Genomic DNA, 20159 nt, shown 5'->3' on the forward strand with positions numbered 1-20159 from the left:
TCGCGGGATTGTTTGGGAGTAAACGGCGGCAGTCACGTGGCCGGATGTGACGTCATTGCCAGTTTGTTTTTCCTGTTACAGTGAACCGATGGTAAGTCACAACATTTAGGAGAGGATGTAAATGATAGCTCTCTTTTTTTTTCTTTCGGGGTGCATCTCAACACAGTGAGGGAGACAAATCGATGTTACGCTCGTCTGCGGTGGGCGGGACCAAATTAGCAGGAAAATCGGTGACGTTTTGTTTGGCGTTTATGCTGATCTGCTTTCCGTACGAGCTGACTTTTTCACAACCTCCAGAAATTGCACAATTTCGCCCCCTAGAGTTCGGAGGCCGGAATTACGTTCGAATGAAAGCGACGCCTCGTCAGGTCAAGTATAATTGAGGACACTGGAGCCAGTGGAGTTGGTTACAATTCGAAGTTACCCTGTTTAAAATGGAATCCGAGTGTAATTATTTCAATTCATTTCTCTCAGTAATATAACTAGTTACATTTTATGACATTGACATTTCTTGATTTTGAATGAATGCCTCGACCCTTGGAGATTCCTCTGAAAAAGAAGTGAATTCAAACGTAGATCATTATTTTGGACCTAACCACAATTTTGTTCAAATAATAAACTGATAACTAAACATGATGAAATGTAAACACATGATTAAAGAAGTGTTTGTTGCATTATATTAGGTCTTCAAATAATGATTATTTGAATTATAGAATAATATGTCAATTCTTATTATTTTTATATTAGTCAATGAATCGGATTAAAGCAACCTTTTGACTTTCCATACCTGAACAGGACATTATTTATACATTATATAGCACAAAGCTAAATTGATTGAGTTACTGGTCTGGTCCGTAACATGTCAGAAAAGAGGCAAACTTGTTGAACATGGTTTTTGAACGCAAAATAAGATGTTTGCAATTGTTCGTTTTTTGATGAAACGGTCTGCTTTTCTTATGATTGATGTTGTTTAGTGATGACATAATTTGCCCGTAATCAATGTAAGCTTGGGCGGCACCGGTGGTCGACATCTGTGAAAACTAAATCTGATTTCAATCCACAAAAGAGAAGTTCCCGCACTTTCACTGTAAAGTTTGAGAACTGGTCATTTCAAAATATGTTTTCCTAGTCATCATCACCGTATTTACTAATCCGTCATATTAGACATTGTTTTCCGTGCAGAGATGAGCTCCTGTCTGCAGGGGGAGGAGAACTTCCGTCGGTGCTGCCAGAGCCTCCTGAAGATGTCTGATCAGTTAGGAGACGGCTGGAGTTGGGAGCCTGTCCAGGTGGGGAACCGTTCACCGCTTGGTGTACCACCAAAGATATCTGCGGTACATGTGTGAGTCACCTGAGTTTACCATCAGGGCTCAGAGGAGGGCTACATGAGAAAGACTGCCCTCAGGTCAGTCTTCATCAATTCCACGGCGACACGGAACGGCGACAGCTCAGAGGTACACACTTGGTGCCACGCTATTTGTGTATAATGAAGTCACTGATTGCGTTGTCGTCGTCGCCTGACTTTGGCGCAGGGTTACGGTTAGGCTCCATAGGCTCCGGCTCCCCCGTGACACTGAAGAGGGAAGCAAGCAGTGGAGAAGATGGATGGATGGACGGAAGGCTAAATCAAAGGATGCTCTGAGGACGTGTGACATGCTCTGACGCTGCCAGATTTCCTCAAACGAAATGTTGCCGGCTTAGAGACTTAGTTTTTCTCTTATTACGGGGCTGATTATTGTCGATTACTTTGTTTCAATCCCTGCTGACGTCAAGATACCATCCTGGAGCCACTCGAAGATATCTTCGACTGAGCTAGCGGAGCCCGCCGCGGTGACCGTGGCAATCCGCTGAAAAGACCAGAAGCTAACTCGTCTACTAGCACTGAAGATTCACAACTTTGCTCTCCCGACGCGCATATTCAAGTCCTCTCCTCCATGGACAAGAAGCTATCACTTTTCGAGCTATTGCACCAGGAGATTAAAGAGGTCCGAGGCATCTTGGAGTGCATGCACCAACAAGTCAGAAGACCATACAGCTCACAGTGCATGTCAGAGCAAATGAGAATCAGGAGGTCAAAGGAACTGCCTGATGAGCTCAGAGAAAGAATTGTGGCAAGGCGCAGATCTGGCCAAGGTTCCAAAAATATAATCCTGAATTGGAAGACGACGTTGCATCCTTCCCAAAAAGACTCCTGGCTGTATTGGCTCAAAAGGTGCTTCCGCTAGGCTCGGAATACTTACTTACGGCTGTGTGATATTTCAGTTCTTCTTTTTTCCTCAATTTGCAAACATTTCAACAATTCCCCGTTTTTTTCCTGTCAATGGGGTGCTGTGTGTACATGAATGAGGAGAACATGAACTGAAATGATTTTAGCAAATGGCTGCAATATAACAAAGAGTGAAAAACGGAAGGGGGTCTGAATACTTTCTGTACCCACCGTGTATATATATCTATATCCTGTGCTTGCAAAAAGCGCACGAAGGCCGTGACCAAACTTCCTTCTTCTTTTATGATGCTTTTCACGGATCTGAGGAGGTTACTAGTTTTAGTCTCTTCTTGAGTCAAATCTGAATGATTTTGCATCAGGTGTCCTTCATTTTCCGGTCTTCTCTCCAGGGCGCTGCGGCCGATGAACCGGATGTTTCTGGCGCAAATGATGACTGTGATCGTGAATATGAAGAAGATTTCATGTCAGGAGGCAGCAGTCATGTGCTTTGCTACGAGTACCACATCCTGTACTCCTGCAGCTACATGACCCCTGTGCTCTATTTCAGAGCCTCCACTTTAGGTGAGTTTGATTTCGTCCCTTAGCGACCACCAGGCGGTTCTGTACGCACCTGGTTATCTCGCTCTTGCAAGCGTGTGTTAAGTCCAATTAGTTCACTTGTGACCCCTGCATGACCCCATGGGAGGGTATAGCTTCTGGTTCCTCCTCCTTCTCGCTCATCTTATTCTGCTTCAGTGAACCGCCATATGGGAGCGGTGCCGCACAGTTGCATGAACAAAAAAAGCAAAGTGATCTGAAATTTGCACATCAACATGTTCTTGAGCGCTGGAAATAAATGTTTTTCTGCGTGAAGCAAATGGGTTGATTTTGCATTATTGTACTCTTCAGTCTTCCAGATTGCTCAATTCATTTTAAAATTCCCTTCTCCGTGAGAGCTACAAGGTTTTTTTTTTGCTCACCTTTTTCATGCCTTTGGTGTTTGCATGTCTGACAACAAGAATCAAAGATGCTTGCAATACAGAAGGATTCAAGTATTTCACATTATTGTAAACTAAATCATTTGCATTACAAATGCACGGTGTGCTAGGTCTAATATTTTGCCACCTATCGTCGTGCTGCTGGATCCTTCTTCCGCTGAAAAGATTTGCCAGGTTTGCAGATTTTGGTTGACGCGGGGTGCAGAGACGACCCGCTTCGGGCTCGTCTGCAGCTTAACAACAACCGTTGGTCGCACCGCGCACGGCACAACAGCGAAGGTCCAACGAAGTTATGAATCATAAACCCCCGCAGCAGCTCGGAGGCGAGAATCTATGCCGGGACACTTGGCGTGATGCGCACGGCGCACGAGACCCATTCGCTCGTGCGCGGCTTTTGGACATCGAATTATGAATTTTAATTATGAATTATGTTTGGTTGAAAGGTGGCTGTGTGTATTGGAAGTTATATAGGAATGATCCTATTCCAAAAAAGACATAAAAAAAAAAAAAGCCGTTTGGCTTCCAGGTTGGCCCGGAACGGACCGGCTGTTCGTGGGTTGTCCCGAAATTCCCAATTTCTACTGCGCGGATCCATTGAAGACTTGTATCCAGAATGTCCGTGTGGCATCCACCCGCCTTCACTATATGTGCAAGTGGAAACCGTTTTTCGGCTGGTATGCAAGTTGGGCAGAGGACCCTATGCTCCGCACGGTGACTTTGAAATCAGGTTCCGGAGTTGAGTGTTCCCACTCCCCCGCTGTGCTTTATTAGGTCTCGGTTGGCTTTAGCAGAGCACAGGTGGCGATGAAGGAGATCTGGGGGTGAACTTCTCCGGAGCTTTGTAGTTGATACGGACGGATCTTGAAGTCGGTGAGCATCGGCAGCGAGTGAAGTTGATGGAGGAAAGGAGTTGGGTTTTCTCTGCTGTGAGCAACGGCGAGGCCAAGTTGTGTTTTGGACAATGGAAGAGAGGCCACATAGGGTGCTGTTGCAGTCGTCTAGTCTGGACGGGTGAGGAGGAAAGGGTGGGGCTGCGGCATGGAAATGATGGAGGTGAAAGAGAGGGTTTTTGGCCGACTTGAGGGAGAAGTGTCGTGATACCGAGGTTTTGGAGAAAGGGAGGAGGAGTGACTGAGCGAACATCGATTCTGAGTGAAAGATGAAGGACTCCGTGCGAAACCCGGGTGGTGCTGGGGGATTTTCGGTTATTGACGGAGAAGTTACGGAAGCTGCCAGATACGTGGAAGGTGCACCAGGAGCGTGCCGAGGGATTGAATGCGACAGAGGAGGATGGCGTGATGAGTGATGGGGTATGTATTGAGAGGAACGCTGAGGGCTAGAATGAGAAGAACGGTGAGGGAGCAGGAATCGGAGGTCGTCGGTGACTTTGATGCTCTCTTGAAATCTCCCAAGACATTCTGAAGTCTTGCATGACGTCATGCACGTCAGCAGTTTTGTGAAATTCTGGGTCGGCAGGCTTTTGTTTAAAGGTGTATGACCTCGGTGACATTTGTTTCTTTCTTCTCTTTCTATATCAGATGGGAGGAGTCTTTCTCTCGATGAAGTTTGGAGTTCTGCCCATCCAAATTTCAGGTTGCGACTGCAGCACAGCCCGTTGACAACTATCACACAGCAGGTAGTCGGCGCTTTGTCATGGCCTTCCTCGGCGCGAATGCTTTCATCAGGTGCGCGTCTCTCTGTCAGGAGCATCCTCTGCTAGGTCAGCCTTTCTTCATGCTCCATCCCTGTCGGACAGAGGAATTTATGAGACCGGTGCTGCAGTTAGGGAAAGGCCCACAAAGGTAAGATGGGAGTTGTTTTGACATATTCCTTTGTCTTCACATTCTTGACGTCTTCACGCATGCGTGCGTGCGTGCGTGTCTATAGGCAAGTGAATGACGTCTTGACGTGGCTCAGCGTGGTAGGCCCTCTGGTGGGTTTGGATGTTTCCCTGAAGTATTCCACCCTGCAGCCTCAACTTACTGAGCCCGAAGCCGCCGCGCGGCCCCCTTCGCCGTCGTGACTGCGGAGGTCACTCGGAGGTCACCCGATCCGCCGTCACGCCGCAGCGCGATGCGCGCCGACCCGTGTTTCGCATCCGTCGGCCGTCGTTAACCTCCAAACCCGACTCGGTAAGTGGTCGATTGTATTCGTTCGGGGTGTCCCGATCCAATCTTTGAGATCGGATATCGGTCCGATGTCAGCAAAAAAAAAAAAAGGTTTCGGATCGGATTGGGACCGGATCTCCGATTTTAGCTCTCTTATACAAGCAGTCCGTTCCATGCTGGGCTTCAGCACTTCGCCCACGTGATCGTTGCTGAGGTGCTAACTAACATAGTAGCAAGGTTGTTGATTGACACTCCAGTTGAAGTTCGCTGTAAAACTAAACTTCCACAGTAGAAGAATTACACCGATTGATTGTTCAAATACATCACAGACTTACTTTTGTCTTTGTTTTTGTTCGCTCAAAGCAAACACACAATGAATGAAAACACAATTTGCATCAAATTCTTCTCTCTCAAAATAATGAATATTCGTACACAAAAGCTGTATAAACACATACAAACAGACAATAGTCTCAAGCATATACTGTATTCTTCAAACTGTGACAAATGGGTTATATTAACAATATTCGATGATAACTTCTACTTTCTTTGTGTATGAACCCAACTGTTTTACAATAAATATTTATTGAAAAGACAAGGGCCTTAGCAGAGTGTAGTATTTCATTTGATATCGTATCTCAAAGTTTTGCAGGTGATTTTCTCAGTCTTGCGCAATGGCCAAAACATTCCCATTCCCAAAATCCAGCTATCCAATGATGAGCAATGCCACACAAATTGATTTAGAAGATAAATGGGAGCCCGACTCGTAACATGCTTTTATGATTCGCCTTGTCATCGAGAGAGGGGCAAGCCGGGTCACGTTAGATACGTGGTATAGGGCAACTTTGAATGTCAATGGCACCCATTTTCCCGGCAGCGCACGCACTGATTATGCGCTGCGTGAAAAGCGGGATTTCCAGCTGTAATCCTCACTGAATTGCCATGGAACACACTGAGCTCGCCTCACAATGGGAGTGTTGCCTCAGGTTGGGTTGCAGCCCCAGCTGGATGTCCAGACTTTGCCCGTGTGGACACAGAAGCCTTTGTATCCGGGCGGGCTATTCAACGGCACTTTGCTGCGGGTCATATTGTCGGCGGGCGATCGGGCGGCTCCGTCGCTGTGGTCCGGACGGTCCCGCTACAATCGCTCGCAGCGAATTGAAACGATCGTCGCATTTTCAATATTTGGATTGAAATCTTAACGTTCGAGAAACGCTACCAGTCGGCTTCTTGTACAAGTAATAAAAAACACAAACAGCTTCAAGTTGAATTAAATAATAATCATGCACCTGCTGGTTCAAAAAGTGCAAGAAATAAATTGGAAAACATGACCAATTTCTGCTTTACAGTAACAGCATCTTTTTGCACAAGAAACTGAAAAAAAACAACAACATAACTTTAACTTCTTTAAAAAGCCAAGTCCTAAAGGCACACATACGCCTGTTGGCTTATTGTGCAAGAACATTTCAAAAACATAACCATCCATCCATCCATCCATTTTGTGAGCCGCTTCTCCTCACGCGGGTCGCGGGCGTGCCGGAGCCCATCCCAGCTATCGTCGGGCAGGAGGCGGGCTACACCCTCAACCGGTTGCCAGCCAATCGCAGGGCACATACGAACAAACAATCATTGGCAGTCACGCCTACGGGCAATTTCGAGTCTCCAATGAATGCATGTTTTTGGGATGTGGGAGGAAACCCGGAGAAAAGCCACGCAGGCACGGGGCCTCAGAACTTGAGAGGCTGACGCTCTAACCAGTCGCCCGCCGTGCCGCCAAAAACATAACTAGCTTAAGCTTTTTTTTTTTTTTTTAAGAGGGAACAGTCGTAAAATTGCACACCTGCTAGCTTTCCGAGACAAAGGCTCTGTCCGATGAGAAGCCGGCGATGCTGCTTCTGTTTTCTTCTCCCAGCCGGGACTTGTTCTCGGTGGCCCAGGAGAGAGACTCCTGGCGTTCCATCAAGTCACGCGCGCAGGCTAGCGCAAAAGCGTGGCCGCCGACAATTCCGATTGACAGGAAAAGCTACGAGCGCTCCCGCGTGAACAACAACTTTCTTTTTGTCGGCCTCTTTTGTTTTTCCTTTTTGTGCATCTTCTTCCTCAAATAATCCTGCCTCCTTTCCTCCTGAGACAAGTGAGAAAAGACCGTCCCCAGACCATGTGATCGACGATCGTGAGTAAAACATTGCAGTGATGAATTACTAGAAAGTACATCGTAACTAGTGGTTAAGTTAGCGATCTCGCACGAGTCCCAACTTTATTCTCTCGCGACACGCTTCAATTCATTCGTGCTCATCTCGAGTTCAGCCGTTCGTGCTATATATATATCCTGTCATGTTACGTCAGTTTGCTTGTTTGTTTATTATTGTTGCGTGGTAAAATTTCGCACACAATTTATTGTTATAAGGCCTTTGAGATTTTCGCTAATGAGCCACAAATTGTGGACGTTCAGACAAATCCTCCAACCCCTTGTCCTTGTTCGGATGAGCTCACCGATTCGGAATCGAACCCGTCGCGCAACAAGGCAATTTGGGAAGCCCCAAGGCACGAATAAGTGTTTCAAACCGAGAACCCCTGTTGATCGCATTGAGCCGGACTTGGAGGTCCGGGCTAAAGCGTTAGCTCCTTTTGTGTCTGTCAAAACACGCGGCGTCCGTAATCCTCCACTCTTTTTTTCCTGGGGGTTTCCCGGGGGCACGTGTGCTTGTGTTTTCCTCAGGTGCCACCCCGTGGACGTTTGTGTCATTACTTAACGTCCAGATGCCTGTCTGGAAGCCATTAGCTACCTCGCTGCGACCTAGCCGCTAGTAAGCTGCTAACGAACACGTGCTAAGGACTCGCGTTCGACCGGTCGTTGTTACTTCTGAAGTAATAAACGTGTTTGTGTCTGCCGCATACTGTTTCTTGCTTTGTGACGCTTTCGGTGTCCACTTCTCTCCAAGGTAACGCCGGCCATCACAGATGAAATAGTGAATATGAATGACATGCGAGCGCATCGGCCTGTGCGCTCGGGACCCGCTTTGGATAAGGCCCCGCTCCGTATTCGGCAGCGCCGACTCCCGAGCCGGCCGCTCCGGTCGCAGTTTGCCTCCTCGTCTCTCCCTCGTCCTGGCACCTTGAAAGACGCTATAAAGATTGGGTTTTGGATGGTTTGAGTGAAAATGAAATCATTCAACATCAAGTACTGTGCAAAAGTCCCAGACCGCCATTCACTGTAACTACAATGTCAACAAATGTGCCGCCAATCATGTCCTGTATCCGTCAGCAAAATGTAGCCCACATGCCGCCCCTCTAGAAAGTTGCGGTTCTGTATCTTTGCGTCAGTCTAAACTAGATCTGTCTTACAATTACAGTGTAATTGTGAAAACAATACTATGCAACTATGCCCAATAGCTTTGCAAAGTACAGTATTTTGTTGGAAACACAAGGACCTTGCCGTGACGCAGAGTATTGTATTATTTCATCTCTGGATATGATCGGTTTTGTATGTGCTTAAACCCTTCGTGAATAACGAACTAACTAAGCTTGCACCATGCTTCAAACATTTCCATTCAAGCCTCCATGACCAAAATCCAATGCCGCACCAATTGATTTTCGTACGACTTTTGCCCCAACTCATATCAGGATATTATTATTAATCATTGTTCCATCTTGCCATGGAGAAGCTGGAAAGCAAGGTCACCGAGATACATGGTGCAGGACACTTGCATAGGTTTTCCTGGCAGTGCGCCCACCCAGCCACCCACCCAGCCTGCGCAACTGATTGCGTATGTGGCTGCACCGCCAATAATGGACGCTAGAGGGCCCCCGCCCACTTAAACTGGAAACCACAGCAAAACTGTCAATGTAACGTGCGATGATGACCAATAGATGGCGGTGTTCATCAGTTGAAGCAATGTGGACAGGCGCTGGTGTTCTCTCTTCATAAAAGAAATCTATTTATTCGTTCATCTTCCGCACTGCTTCTATTTGCCCCGGAGTAAATGCTGGCTGTGTTAGCTGCTACTCTAGCTGGTCAAAAACGAACTTGGTTATATAATAAAAAGGAAAAACTTTGATACGAATGACTTTCTGATAACGTAACAGTGTTGCGGTGGTTGGAGTAATACATTCCACTATGCATGCAACACTTAGCAAACGTGTGGCGCATGATGAAGTGTAAAATACAACGGACAACGGAGACCCCGGACCGTTGAACAGCTGAAGCTTGTACATCGAGCGAGAATGGGAAAGAATTCCGCCTACAAAGCTTCAACAATGCGTGTCCTCAGTTCCCAAACGTTTTTGGAATGTCGTTCAAAGAAAAAGTGATGTAACACAGCGCTAAACATGAGCCTGTCCCAGCTTTTGCAGCCATTAAATTCCAAGGTAAGGATTATTTGCTGAAAACAAACAAGTTTATCAGTTTGAACATGAAATATCTTGTCTTTGTAGTGTCTTCAATGAAATCTAGTTTGAACATGATTTGCAAATCATTGCATTCTGTTGAACGTCGCAACTTCATTGGACTTGGGGTTGCGTATACTGCACCGACAAAACGCTATCGTTGCTGCAGCAATAATCACGCTGTGCTCACGATAACGAAGCTGTCCATTGAGAAAATTGCCTGTTCACCAGTTTAACAGCATTGATTTCTGACATTAGAAATTGGATACTGCCTTGGAACAGTGATTTCTTGGCTTGAGTTAAAAGATTCAAGTCGAGTCCGAAATGCAGGAACACCCTTAAAGGCGTGGGAAGCCTTAGTTTCTTTTCCTCCCTTTAGTGATATTGTAAGACTTCTTTTTCGGAGCTGCCTGTGTAATGTGTTCATTTGAAATGTGGACATTTCATTTGAAGAAATGGAAGTATGTAAGATGATTTGTTTTTGCGTTGATGTCCGTACTTTATTTGTATGGAGTGGACCTATTCTTTCCTTTTTGGGACTAATGGAACGTATTGGCGGAGGAATAAGTTGCAATAGGGAGTGAGAATCGACAAACAATTGCCAGCATGTTGCAATGGAATTGGAGGTTAGCTGTTTAAACACTCACTAGCACACCACTAAAGAGTTGTACTGTTCCAATATGCTGAAATAATGCAGCCGATTATCTCTCGGAGAGGGAGCGGCGGCGGTTGACTTGCGGGGTTTCCCGGTTGCTGCGGCTTCGTGAAGCGGAGGTCCGATTGCGAAGCGATGCTCAGACCGGCGTAGCAGCTACACTGTAGCCTCGGGAGGGACTCGGGGCACCGACTTGGAATGCTTCCGCACGTCTACCGCCGCAGCCTTTCTTTCAGTCATGCGGGCTAACCAGCCAATCGGTGTGTTTCTCGTGACGTACCCCGCATTGGTTACGCGTCCGATGTGCTGGAACAGTTTTGCTGTGCTGTGCAACAGGGGAGTTTGGAATAGTATACCCTCTATAGTATAACCTCATTATTCTGACGCAAGATGAGAGAAGACAGAAACGGGCAGGGCAGGTTGTGGGAAATGAGCAAGGCACTGCTACTGGCGAGTGGTGCGGTGGGATTCTTTTTCTTGTCTAAACACCACTTGTAAGAACCACCTGTGAGTTGATATGTTAGTATAAGCCTGTGTTGTCAGGAGTGGTCCCAGCACAAGCAATTCAAGTTTTTGTGCGTACGCACATTTGGACATGAGGCCCCTGGATATTTTTGGGCTTACGACGTTTTATGGGTTTGAGCGTACGCCGTGTTTAATTGCGTCACTCATGTCGATATTTCTTCAGGAGGTGAACTGCAGTGCAAAGGTGGCACAGAATTGGATGTGAAATAGGCTCACTTTGCCTTTTGCCTTGACAAGTGCAGCAATATTAGGTTGCAAACTGTGAGGAGCAGCCAATTTCACAATGGCATTTACTGGAAGTGGTCGGAAGTGCGCCCTCCAGTGAATACAATTAGCAACAACAGTTACTTTCATTCAGAAATAGCAGGGAATATTTTCTCTGTCTTCATGGGCCAGATTAACTTCTCTGACGCCGCTGCTTTAAGGTGCAGAACTTCTGAGCCTACTGCACATTTTTGCCCTCGTGAGAATTGGTTAGAGGTGTCCGAAATCCAGGTTTATGTCTGAATGCAAGCCTACTTTGGAATTGGGCGGATTTTCCTTCCAGAAACCTTTATCCGAGCCAATCCATTTGCTTTCTCAATCGCCCACAAATGATTGAGTAGTACAAAGATTCTTTGCATATGGCTATTAGGTTTATCCATTCGTTGTTTGTTGTCCATCAGCGGCATCCATATAATCAGCCTGTTTGCGTATGGAAAATGAACTGTGTGTGTGTGTGTGTGTGGCGTGCATGCGCGCGTGCGTGTGTGTGTGTGTGCGCACTTTTGCACATAAGGCATCTGTTGTGGGGATTCTCGGTCCTGAAAACAGTGAACCACATGCTGTTATCAAGGTCACATGCATACTGTAACTCCATGTGTAGTGTGTGTGTGTGCGTGCGTGCGTGTATATATGCCTGTCTTTGGATTGGCCAGTGTAAATGTGGCTGGGAGCCTCATTCTCCCTGGTTTGTTGTATGTTTGTCTTGCATAGTGTATTTAATAAGATTGAAAATTGCTGGTATTTATATGATCATATATTTCTATGTTTCTTTCTCTCTTTCTATTTAGGTATCTACGCCTCGTGGAGCCGTCGCCTTATCGTGCCGGAGGGGTTTGTGTGTCCCAATGATCCGAGGAGCTAAGTAGGGTCGCCCATGGGAAACACGTCCAAGGTGAGGGACCAGACAAAGCACGGCAAAAAGACCCTCATGATGAATATTAGCAATGGATGTAGCTTTCTGTAGCGTATATCGGTTTAAATAAACATTTGATTCATTTGGAAAAAGAGGTAACGCCTGCGTTCAATTCCGGGTTAGTCCGATTTACACTAATTTGTCTCGTAAAGGGCACCGCGTGACTTTTTATATGTAGAAAATTTAGGAGGAAGCGAGGACAAACCTTTTAACAGTCTCCTAAGCTCAAAGTTGCTACATTTTATGAAATACGAGTTCTAGATGACAGAGGCTTACTTAAATTCAAAACACAACCAAGAGTGGAATTGTATAGATTATTTAATGAAATCTACGAGGGATCTGTTGGGAAACACAAAGAGGCTAACTACAGGAAGAAAATAAAGGCTTCTTCATACTCGAGCGCACGGCGACCGCGCTGACGTCACTGTGGCTGTTCCACGCGTAGTTTGGCTGTATACTCCAGCGCAACCCACGCGCGCAGTTTTGAAAATGTACTACAGTACACCTCCAAGTCGGGGGTGTTGCTACGAATGGTATTGGTTTGCTTTGCATTTTTTGGGCCATTTCCGGTAGCCGTCTTGACTTTCCTTTCAGTAACAAGGAACAAAGCAACAACAATGGCGACCGTGGAACAGTGTCTGCTAGAACAAATGGACCTCGATGACCAGATGATACGTTTAATTATGCAGCAAAATCGATCGAGAAGGCGGCGGCGTTGATGCTATGTAGAACCAAGGGGCACGCTGAGTACGTCATCACAGCATGTGACTAAAACGGACCAATCACGAGAGATGATCACCGCGGCGTTCGACGCGCAACAACAATTTTTGACGCGTGTGCGTCAAGCTGCCCAGACTGTCCCCGCGGAGCATTTCGTCGGTCACGTGATGCAATGCGGGCGTTATAAAGAGGCCTTAACACTAATACTGGTGAAAGAAGACAAAAAATAGGCATGTAAAATGGGGAAAAAGGACATTGTGTGCTGCTCGGCTAAAAATGTGAATGTGAGCGTTCAATGCGTTGAGTCAGCAAATTTGGGATTTTGTCGGACGCTAGTAATTTCCCCCAAATTATTAAGCACTAATCTAATCTTGTACATTTTTGCAACGATTGCAGTGTCTACTCACGACTGTAAATCAGGTGGTCGGTGGGATGGTCTTCTCTGAACATCTCAGGAGGAAAACGAAGCAGGTTTGGTCGAAAAAGGGAAAAAGATGCAGAAAAAACAAAAGAGGCGGAAGAAGAAAAAGGATTCTTCACGCCTCGTTGGGAGAATATGACCGTCTCTCTCTCCCGCCTGTTTCCGGGATCACTAGCAAGTTCAGAGAACTCCCATTTGGCTGGGATCGTATCTGGTAGCTCAGCAGCAACTGTTCTGGAGGCTTAGCAGCGGCGATCCACAGAGGCTAGGAAGCCGGATCTCCATCTCCACGGCAACTCCTGAACTTGATGCAGGGGAGTCATTGAGGAGGGCTACACTCGGCGCGGCGGACTCTCGACTCGGCGCTGCCAGGGTCAGAGAGGAGCGTTGCGAAGTGGCAGGGGCTGTTGACCATATCCCATGGAGGTCAGAACCAAGCTCTGCTTTGTAGATCCGAGGAGACAGACTGACAGGTGTGCACTCATTGACTTCATCAGACAGTGTTTGCTGTAGGAAGACTTGTTGCCGGTTGACAATTAATTTGTTGACAATTAACTGCGGGCTGAACAAGTGTTATTTCAGCTTCCTGTTCTAGCTTTAGCTTTTGAAGACTCCGCATGTCAGATTCTAGTGCTGTCAATTGTGACATGAGTTCACACGAGTACTCGACGCTTTTAGCGCGTTCCTCTTTGAGCATCTCAACGGTCTGTTTGAGCTGTCTGATGTCCTCAGTCGCCTTATGCAGAGGCCACTCTGCGCGCTTTGGCTCGGCGTAATGCGACTTCTGAGGGATGATCAGTCAACTGCGACAGATCGCTCTTGAGTTGCAAAATTTCAAAGGTGGGGCTTCGCAACAGTGTTGTCTGTGCGCAGTTAGTTGGTGTGCGCGAAGCAAGAGCTTGTTTGAGCTCCTCATTTTCACGGAGCAGTGCAGTACTGTGGACGGAGAGCCTTTCTTGACCGGCGCTGGCACTGGGGGTTAGGCGCACACTGTGTGCCTTTGCATCCTCAAGATGAGTTCCAACATCAACGAAGCGGGCTTGTGCAAGGTTGAAACGAGTGTTGGACTCTGTTAGCTGTGCCGTTAAGTTGATTTGTTGTTGCTGTACAGCTTCTAGTTTGAGTTTCACTCTGTTTCCTTCCACGTCGGTCCATTTTCTCTGTGGCACTAAGTTTAGAACTATGCAACTGAGCATTCGAGCGAGATTTTTATCTGTTAAGGTTTTGTGCTCAGCGTCAACGCCGCTCGGACGTCTTTCCACACTGCCTGGATTCTCCAGAGATGATCCTTGACAGTGGGGACAGCCACTGTTCTGAGGAACAGGGTTCTAATCCTGGCCCCGCCTGCGTGGAGTTTCTCCGGATACTCCGGCTTCTTCCCACATCCCAAAAAACATGCGTGGTCGGTTGATTGAAAACTCTAAATTGCCCATAGGTGTGAGTGTGAATGGTTGTTTGTTTATATATTCCCTGCGATTGGCTGGCGTCCAGTTCAGGGTCTGCTCCGCCTCTCGCCCAAAGATAAAGATTCTGCAAGGAGCTAGAAAAAGTGGTTCTGAGACAGAGAGAGAGTTGTGATTGGTTCAGATTTTCATGGACATGTTGGTGAAGGAAACAGGGGTGATGAAGAAGTGACGGGTAAGTACAGCATCCAGGAAAGAAACTTGGAGGGACAGATGGTGGTAGACATTGCAAAAAGAATGGAGATGGCTGTAGTAAACACTTTTTTCCAGAAGGAACATAGGGTGACCTACAAGAGTGGAGGTAGAAGCACGCAGGTGGATTACATCTGAAGGAGGTTACTGACTGTAAGGTTGTGGTAGGGGAGAGTGTGGCGAAACAGCATAGGATGGTGGTGTGTACGATGGCTTTGGTGGTGGGGAGGAAGATTTGGATGACAAAGTCAGAGCAGAGAACCATGTGGTGGAAGCTGAGAAAGGAAGACTGCTGTGCGGCTTTTCGGGAAGAGCTGAGACAGGCTCTCCGTGGACAGGAGGAGCTTTCAGAAGACTGGATCACTACAGCCAAAGTGATCAGAGAGACAGGCAGGAGAGTACTTGGTGTATCTTCTGGTAGGAAAGGAGGGAAGCAGACTTGGTGGGGGAACTTCAAAGTACCGGAAATCATACACGGAAACAGGTTAGCTAAGAAGAAATGGGACACTGAGAGGACCGAGGAGAGGCGAAAGGAATACACTGAGATGTGACATAGGGCAAAGGTAGAGGTGGCAAAGGCCAAACAAGAGGCATATGATGACATGTATGCCAGGTTGGACACTCAAGAAGGAGAAAAGGATCTATACAGGTTGGCCAGACAGAGGTAGAGAGATGGGAAGGATGTTCAGCAGGTTAGGGTGATTTAGGATAGAGATGGAAATGTGTTGACTGGTGCCAGTAGTGTGCTGGACGAATCGAAAGAATACTTTGGATGGAGAGTTGATGAATGAGTAAAATGAGAGAGAAGGAAGAGGAGAAGAGGCACATGTGGTGGACCAGGGAGTGGCAATGATTAATAAGGGGGAAGTTAGAAAGTGATGAAAGAGGATGAAAAATGGAAAGGCAGTCGGTCCTGATGAAATTCCTGTGGAGCTATGGAAGCCTCTACGAGAGGTGGCGCTGGAGTTTTTGATCAGCTTGTTCAACAGAATTCTAGTGGGTGAGAAGATGCCTGAGGAATGGAGGAACGAGTCCAAGCAGGTTGGAACGGGTGGAGGAAGGTGTCAGGTGTGTTATGTGACACAAGAGTCTCTGCTAGGATGAAGGGCAAAGTTTAGAAGACAGTAGTGGTGAGGCCAGCCATGATGGACGGATTAGAGACAGTGGCACACAACAGGAAGCAGAGCTGGAGGTGGCGGAAATGAAGATGTTGAGCTTCACTCTCGGAGTGACCAGGTTGGATAAAATTAGAAATGAGCTCATCAGAGGGACGATGTTTTGGAGAGAGCAGACTTCGATGGATTGGACACGTCAAGAGGAGAGAGAGAGTGAGTATATTGGTAGAAGGAGGATGAGGATGGAGCTGCCAGGCAAGAGAGCCAGAGGAAGACCAAAGAGAAGGTTGATGGATGTCGTGAGGGAAGACATGAGGGCCGTTGGTGTTCGAGAGGAGGATGCAGGAGATAAGCTGACATGGAAAAGGACGACACGCTGTGGCAACCCCTAAACCCCTAATGGGACAAGCCCAAAGGAAAAGAAGAAGTCCTTAATATTGTTGTCTTTTGTTTCAATTGATAATCCTGTCCTCATTCTCATCCTTAAGGGTTTGGACTGGGATAAGGACGAGGGCATTTAAAACCCAAAAAAACCTCATTTAATCAAACTAATTCCCGGTTACTTCAGGGGGAGGCTGAAAATGTTGTCGTAGTTGACAAAAGAAGCGGGTGAGATGTAAATATAGTTTGTGTCTGCTGTTTCCCCCTCCTTTGTTGGATGATTTTGTTCACTGTCTCATTGAAGTGCCCTTCATGTGCCTCCCTCAGCAAACATACATGCTCATGCACATACACACGCCCTTTCACAACAAATAGTCAGAGGCCCACTTGGTCCTAAGAGACACCCAGAGAGTAGCAGCTGCTGTCCGCACACGCACACACACACACACACTGTTCTGACACGCTTGTTTGCCATTTGTAAGGGTTGGTAAACATCGATACGCCTCCCTTCACACAACTGCTATCCTGTGATATGAGCCTCACGCATTTCATTATTAATTTCTCGCATTCTGTTTATTAATGGTGGCGGTGCAGTTGGTATAAGTAGGCCAAGGTAAAGATAAAGGTATAGCTAGCTGCATGACATAACGCTCGTCGCCAGAAACACTGGGACATTGAACATGAACAAAAAAGACTCCATTTTAAAAAGTCAACTCCACTTTTAACTTATCTAGGCAGGATTTTGGATTTTTCAATCGAGCTGGTTTCTGAGCAAGCTCTTTCCCGATAGAAATACATTCGTCAACGGGAGGTTGCTAAAAAAAATTCTCATGATCTCATGATGATGAAATCATGCCTGCCAAAGTGGCTAGTGTGAGTGGTGGTGCTACCCACGACTGCTGAAATTCAACCACATTTGGCGGTTGGTTGGGGTTAAGGTTTTTTTGCAGGCGCTTTTCGGCTCACTCTGCTTGCTTCGCCTCTGTTTACATTTTTCTTGCTGGTTAGCTTGTTTTTCTTCTTCCAAAGAAATTAGAAGCAGCAATTCCTGGATATTTTTAAACCTGTGGGACTGTACTTTTTTCTGTAGCTAGTCAGTTGTTGCCATATTCCAATATTTCTTTTATACCCCCTGACCATTACGTGAGCGTGGCCTGCTAATTAGCACAAGCCTGCTATTAGCAACGAGACCAGCAACAAGAAGATGATCACAAACTGCTACAGAAGATGGCGGTCCTGAAAACGAAAATCCACCGTCTTGAAGTGTATGTGGAAGTAAATGGACTCTACGGATGGCTCAGAGTATAGTCACTGCTCCTCCGCATTGAGAGGTGGCTCGGGCATCTGTTTAAGATGCCTCCTGGACGCCTCCCTGGTGAAGTGTTCCGGGCACGTCCCACCGGGAGGATCATCTTTATTTGCCAAGGATGTCAAAAGCACACAAGGAATTTGTCTCCGGTCGTTGGAGCTGCTCTAGTATGACAACAGACACATAAACACAGAATAAAAGGTTACCAGTAGTGCGGTAACGCCGGTACAATTATTATTATTATTTTTTGACAATTGTGCAAAATGATGCCGAGCCCTCTCGCAATTAGAGCAGTTTGAAATGACTAATAGAATAATAGTCTGGCACAATGACCATTGTGCAAAAGCAGCAGAGACTTTAAGAAATGAATGCAGTTTAAAGTGACTAGCAGTGCGATACTCTGGGACAATGTCAATTGTGCAAATAGTGCAGATACTTCTCAAGCACATGAGTGGCCAGTATTGGTCAACAACATATCCAAGTAGTGCAGGGTGGCGAGAGTACTACTAGTGAGTGCACGAACAATGTATAATTGGCCCAACAGAGATGTGACAACACTCTCAAGGCAAAATTGGCAGGGCAGCATATTATGGAATTGGAAGTTAACTTTTTAAGAAGTTAATGGAAAGCAGGAAGAAGCTGTTGGAATGTCTGCTTGTTTTAGTTTGCATTTATCGGTAGCAGGCGGCACGGTGGACGACTGGTTAGAGCGTCTGCCTCACGGTTCTGAGGACCCGGATTCATTCCCCGGCCCCGCCTTTGTGGAGTTTGCATGTTCTCCCCGTGCCCGCGTGGGTTTTCTCCGGGCACTCCGATTTCCTCCCACATCCCAAAAACATGCAGGGTAGGTTAAATGACAACTCTAAATTGCCCGTAGGTGTGAATGCGAGTGCGAATGGTTGATGACTGCTGTGTAGAACTGCCTGTAGAACACCTCCTGTGGCAAGCCGTGCTCCCTCAGAAGTACATCCTCTGCTAGGCCTTTTTGAGGATGGCGTTGATGTCGATCTCCCACTTCAAATACTGGGAGACTGTAATTCCCAGGAACTTGAAGGTCTCGGCGGTTGACAGAGGGCAGTTGGACAGTGTGAGGGGCAGCTGTGGCGAAGTATGCCTCCTGAAGTCCACGATCATTTCTACAGTCTTGAGCGTGTTCAGCTCCAGGGCGCGTCGGCCGCACCGCAGCTCCGGCCGCTCCGCTTCCTGTCGATACGCAGACTCGTCACCAGCTTCGATGAGGCCGATGACTGTGGCGTCGTCTGCAAACTTCAGGAGTTTGACAGCCGGGTGCATTGAGGTGCAGTTGTTCGTGTAGAGAGAGAAGAGCAGGTGCGAGAGGACACAACCTTGGGGCGCCCCGGTGCAGGTGGTCCGTGTAGATAAGGTGGGGTCCGCCAGCCTCACCTGCTGTGTCCTGCCCGTCAGGAATCTGTTATTCCGCTGGCAGATGGCAGCTCGGAGGAGAGGAGTTTGGGGATGATGGTGTTGAACGCAAAGCTGAAGTCCACATGCAGGATCCTCGCGTAGGCCCCCGAGCTGTCAAGGTGTTCTAGGATGAAATGCAGCCCCATGTGGACTGCGTCATCCGCAGACCTGTTTGCTCGTCAGGCAAACCAGCAGTCTCTTTGAAACCTTTCCACTCACTCTATTTTATTGAAATAAAGTACTGTGTGTGTGTGTGTGAATACAGAGAGACACCATGCTCAGTGCCATTGTAGCAATATGATAAAGAGCCTCTTGAACCTTACATGGCAGAGGTTAAAAGTGGTATGCCCTGCGTGCATGTCGGCTGTAGGTGCAGAATGGCAGCCACGCAGCCAGAATGACATTCCCAAATATTTTGGGGAAAAATGATTGGCTATTTTTCACATCTTGAAACCTCAATTGAGTTAGATACCCAATACAGTATTACCTTAAAATAATGCACCAAATTAGTGAGTTTGGTCTATTGCAGTGTTGAATTCAATTCACAATCAACTAAAACGGCATGATATTTCTGTTTTTGGCTTTAACCTCCAGTTATTGAAACCCGAGACAGAGACTTAACAGTTATCAACTCACGATTCTGCTGGTTATGTTAACGTGACAGAGTCTAGGAGATGACTACTACTACTACTAGTAATACGAGTACTATGAATATAATAATAATAATAATACATGTGATTTGTAATGCACTTGATTTTCTAAGTAAATGTTAATGTGCAATATGAGAAAGCAAAGCTTTCTGGAAAAGAACAATACACATAAGGAGACAAAACAAATGATCATCATCATTTTGTGCACAGATCTACCGTCACAGGAGACAACGGCCTCGTCATATTTCTGTATTTGAAAAATGTTATAGCCTATGCTTCGGTGTTGACAAAACAGTAACCTTCAATGAAAATCGCTTGAGGAATCGGCAAGTTCCGACTTAATTTGAGTGTCCACGCATTGCCTTCTGTGCGAACGTCGACCTCCCCCGCGTGGCCGCCACATCGGCACATCGTTCGGCCGGGGTGGCGTA

At 46.7% G+C, this 20159-nt stretch overlaps 1 protein-coding gene across 8 annotated transcripts in view; it reads left to right on the top strand.

The window, feature by feature from the left end:
- Window positions 1-20159, top strand: part of atg10 (ATG10 autophagy related 10 homolog (S. cerevisiae)) — a 24262-nt gene continuing 4103 nt past the window's right edge. For 2 of the 8 annotated variants that reach the window (XR_009791712.1, XR_009791709.1), the window contains exons 1-9: window positions 1-91; window positions 1183-1289; window positions 1368-1454; window positions 2617-2788; window positions 4743-4840; window positions 4909-5006; window positions 5092-5336; window positions 11928-12031; window positions 13169-13666. Coding sequence is in view for 1 of the 8 variants with exons in the window: in XM_061796743.1 (XP_061652727.1) it covers window positions 1185-1289; window positions 1368-1454; window positions 2617-2788; window positions 4743-4840; window positions 4909-5006; window positions 5092-5227 (696 nt within the window). In the remaining 7 variants the exon portion in view is untranslated. Of the gene's footprint in view, window positions 92-1164; window positions 1290-1367; window positions 1455-2616; window positions 2789-4742; window positions 4841-4908; window positions 5007-5091; window positions 5908-11927; window positions 12112-13168; window positions 13667-20159 lie in introns of those variants that run through there. The other 6 variants (XR_009791711.1, XR_009791714.1, XR_009791710.1 and 3 more) reach the window with 6 other exon arrangements.

This window comes from Phyllopteryx taeniolatus, chromosome 14 (assembly GCF_024500385.1).
Source record: "Phyllopteryx taeniolatus isolate TA_2022b chromosome 14, UOR_Ptae_1.2, whole genome shotgun sequence".
NCBI classification, from domain to species: Eukaryota; Metazoa; Chordata; class Actinopteri; order Syngnathiformes; family Syngnathidae; genus Phyllopteryx; species Phyllopteryx taeniolatus.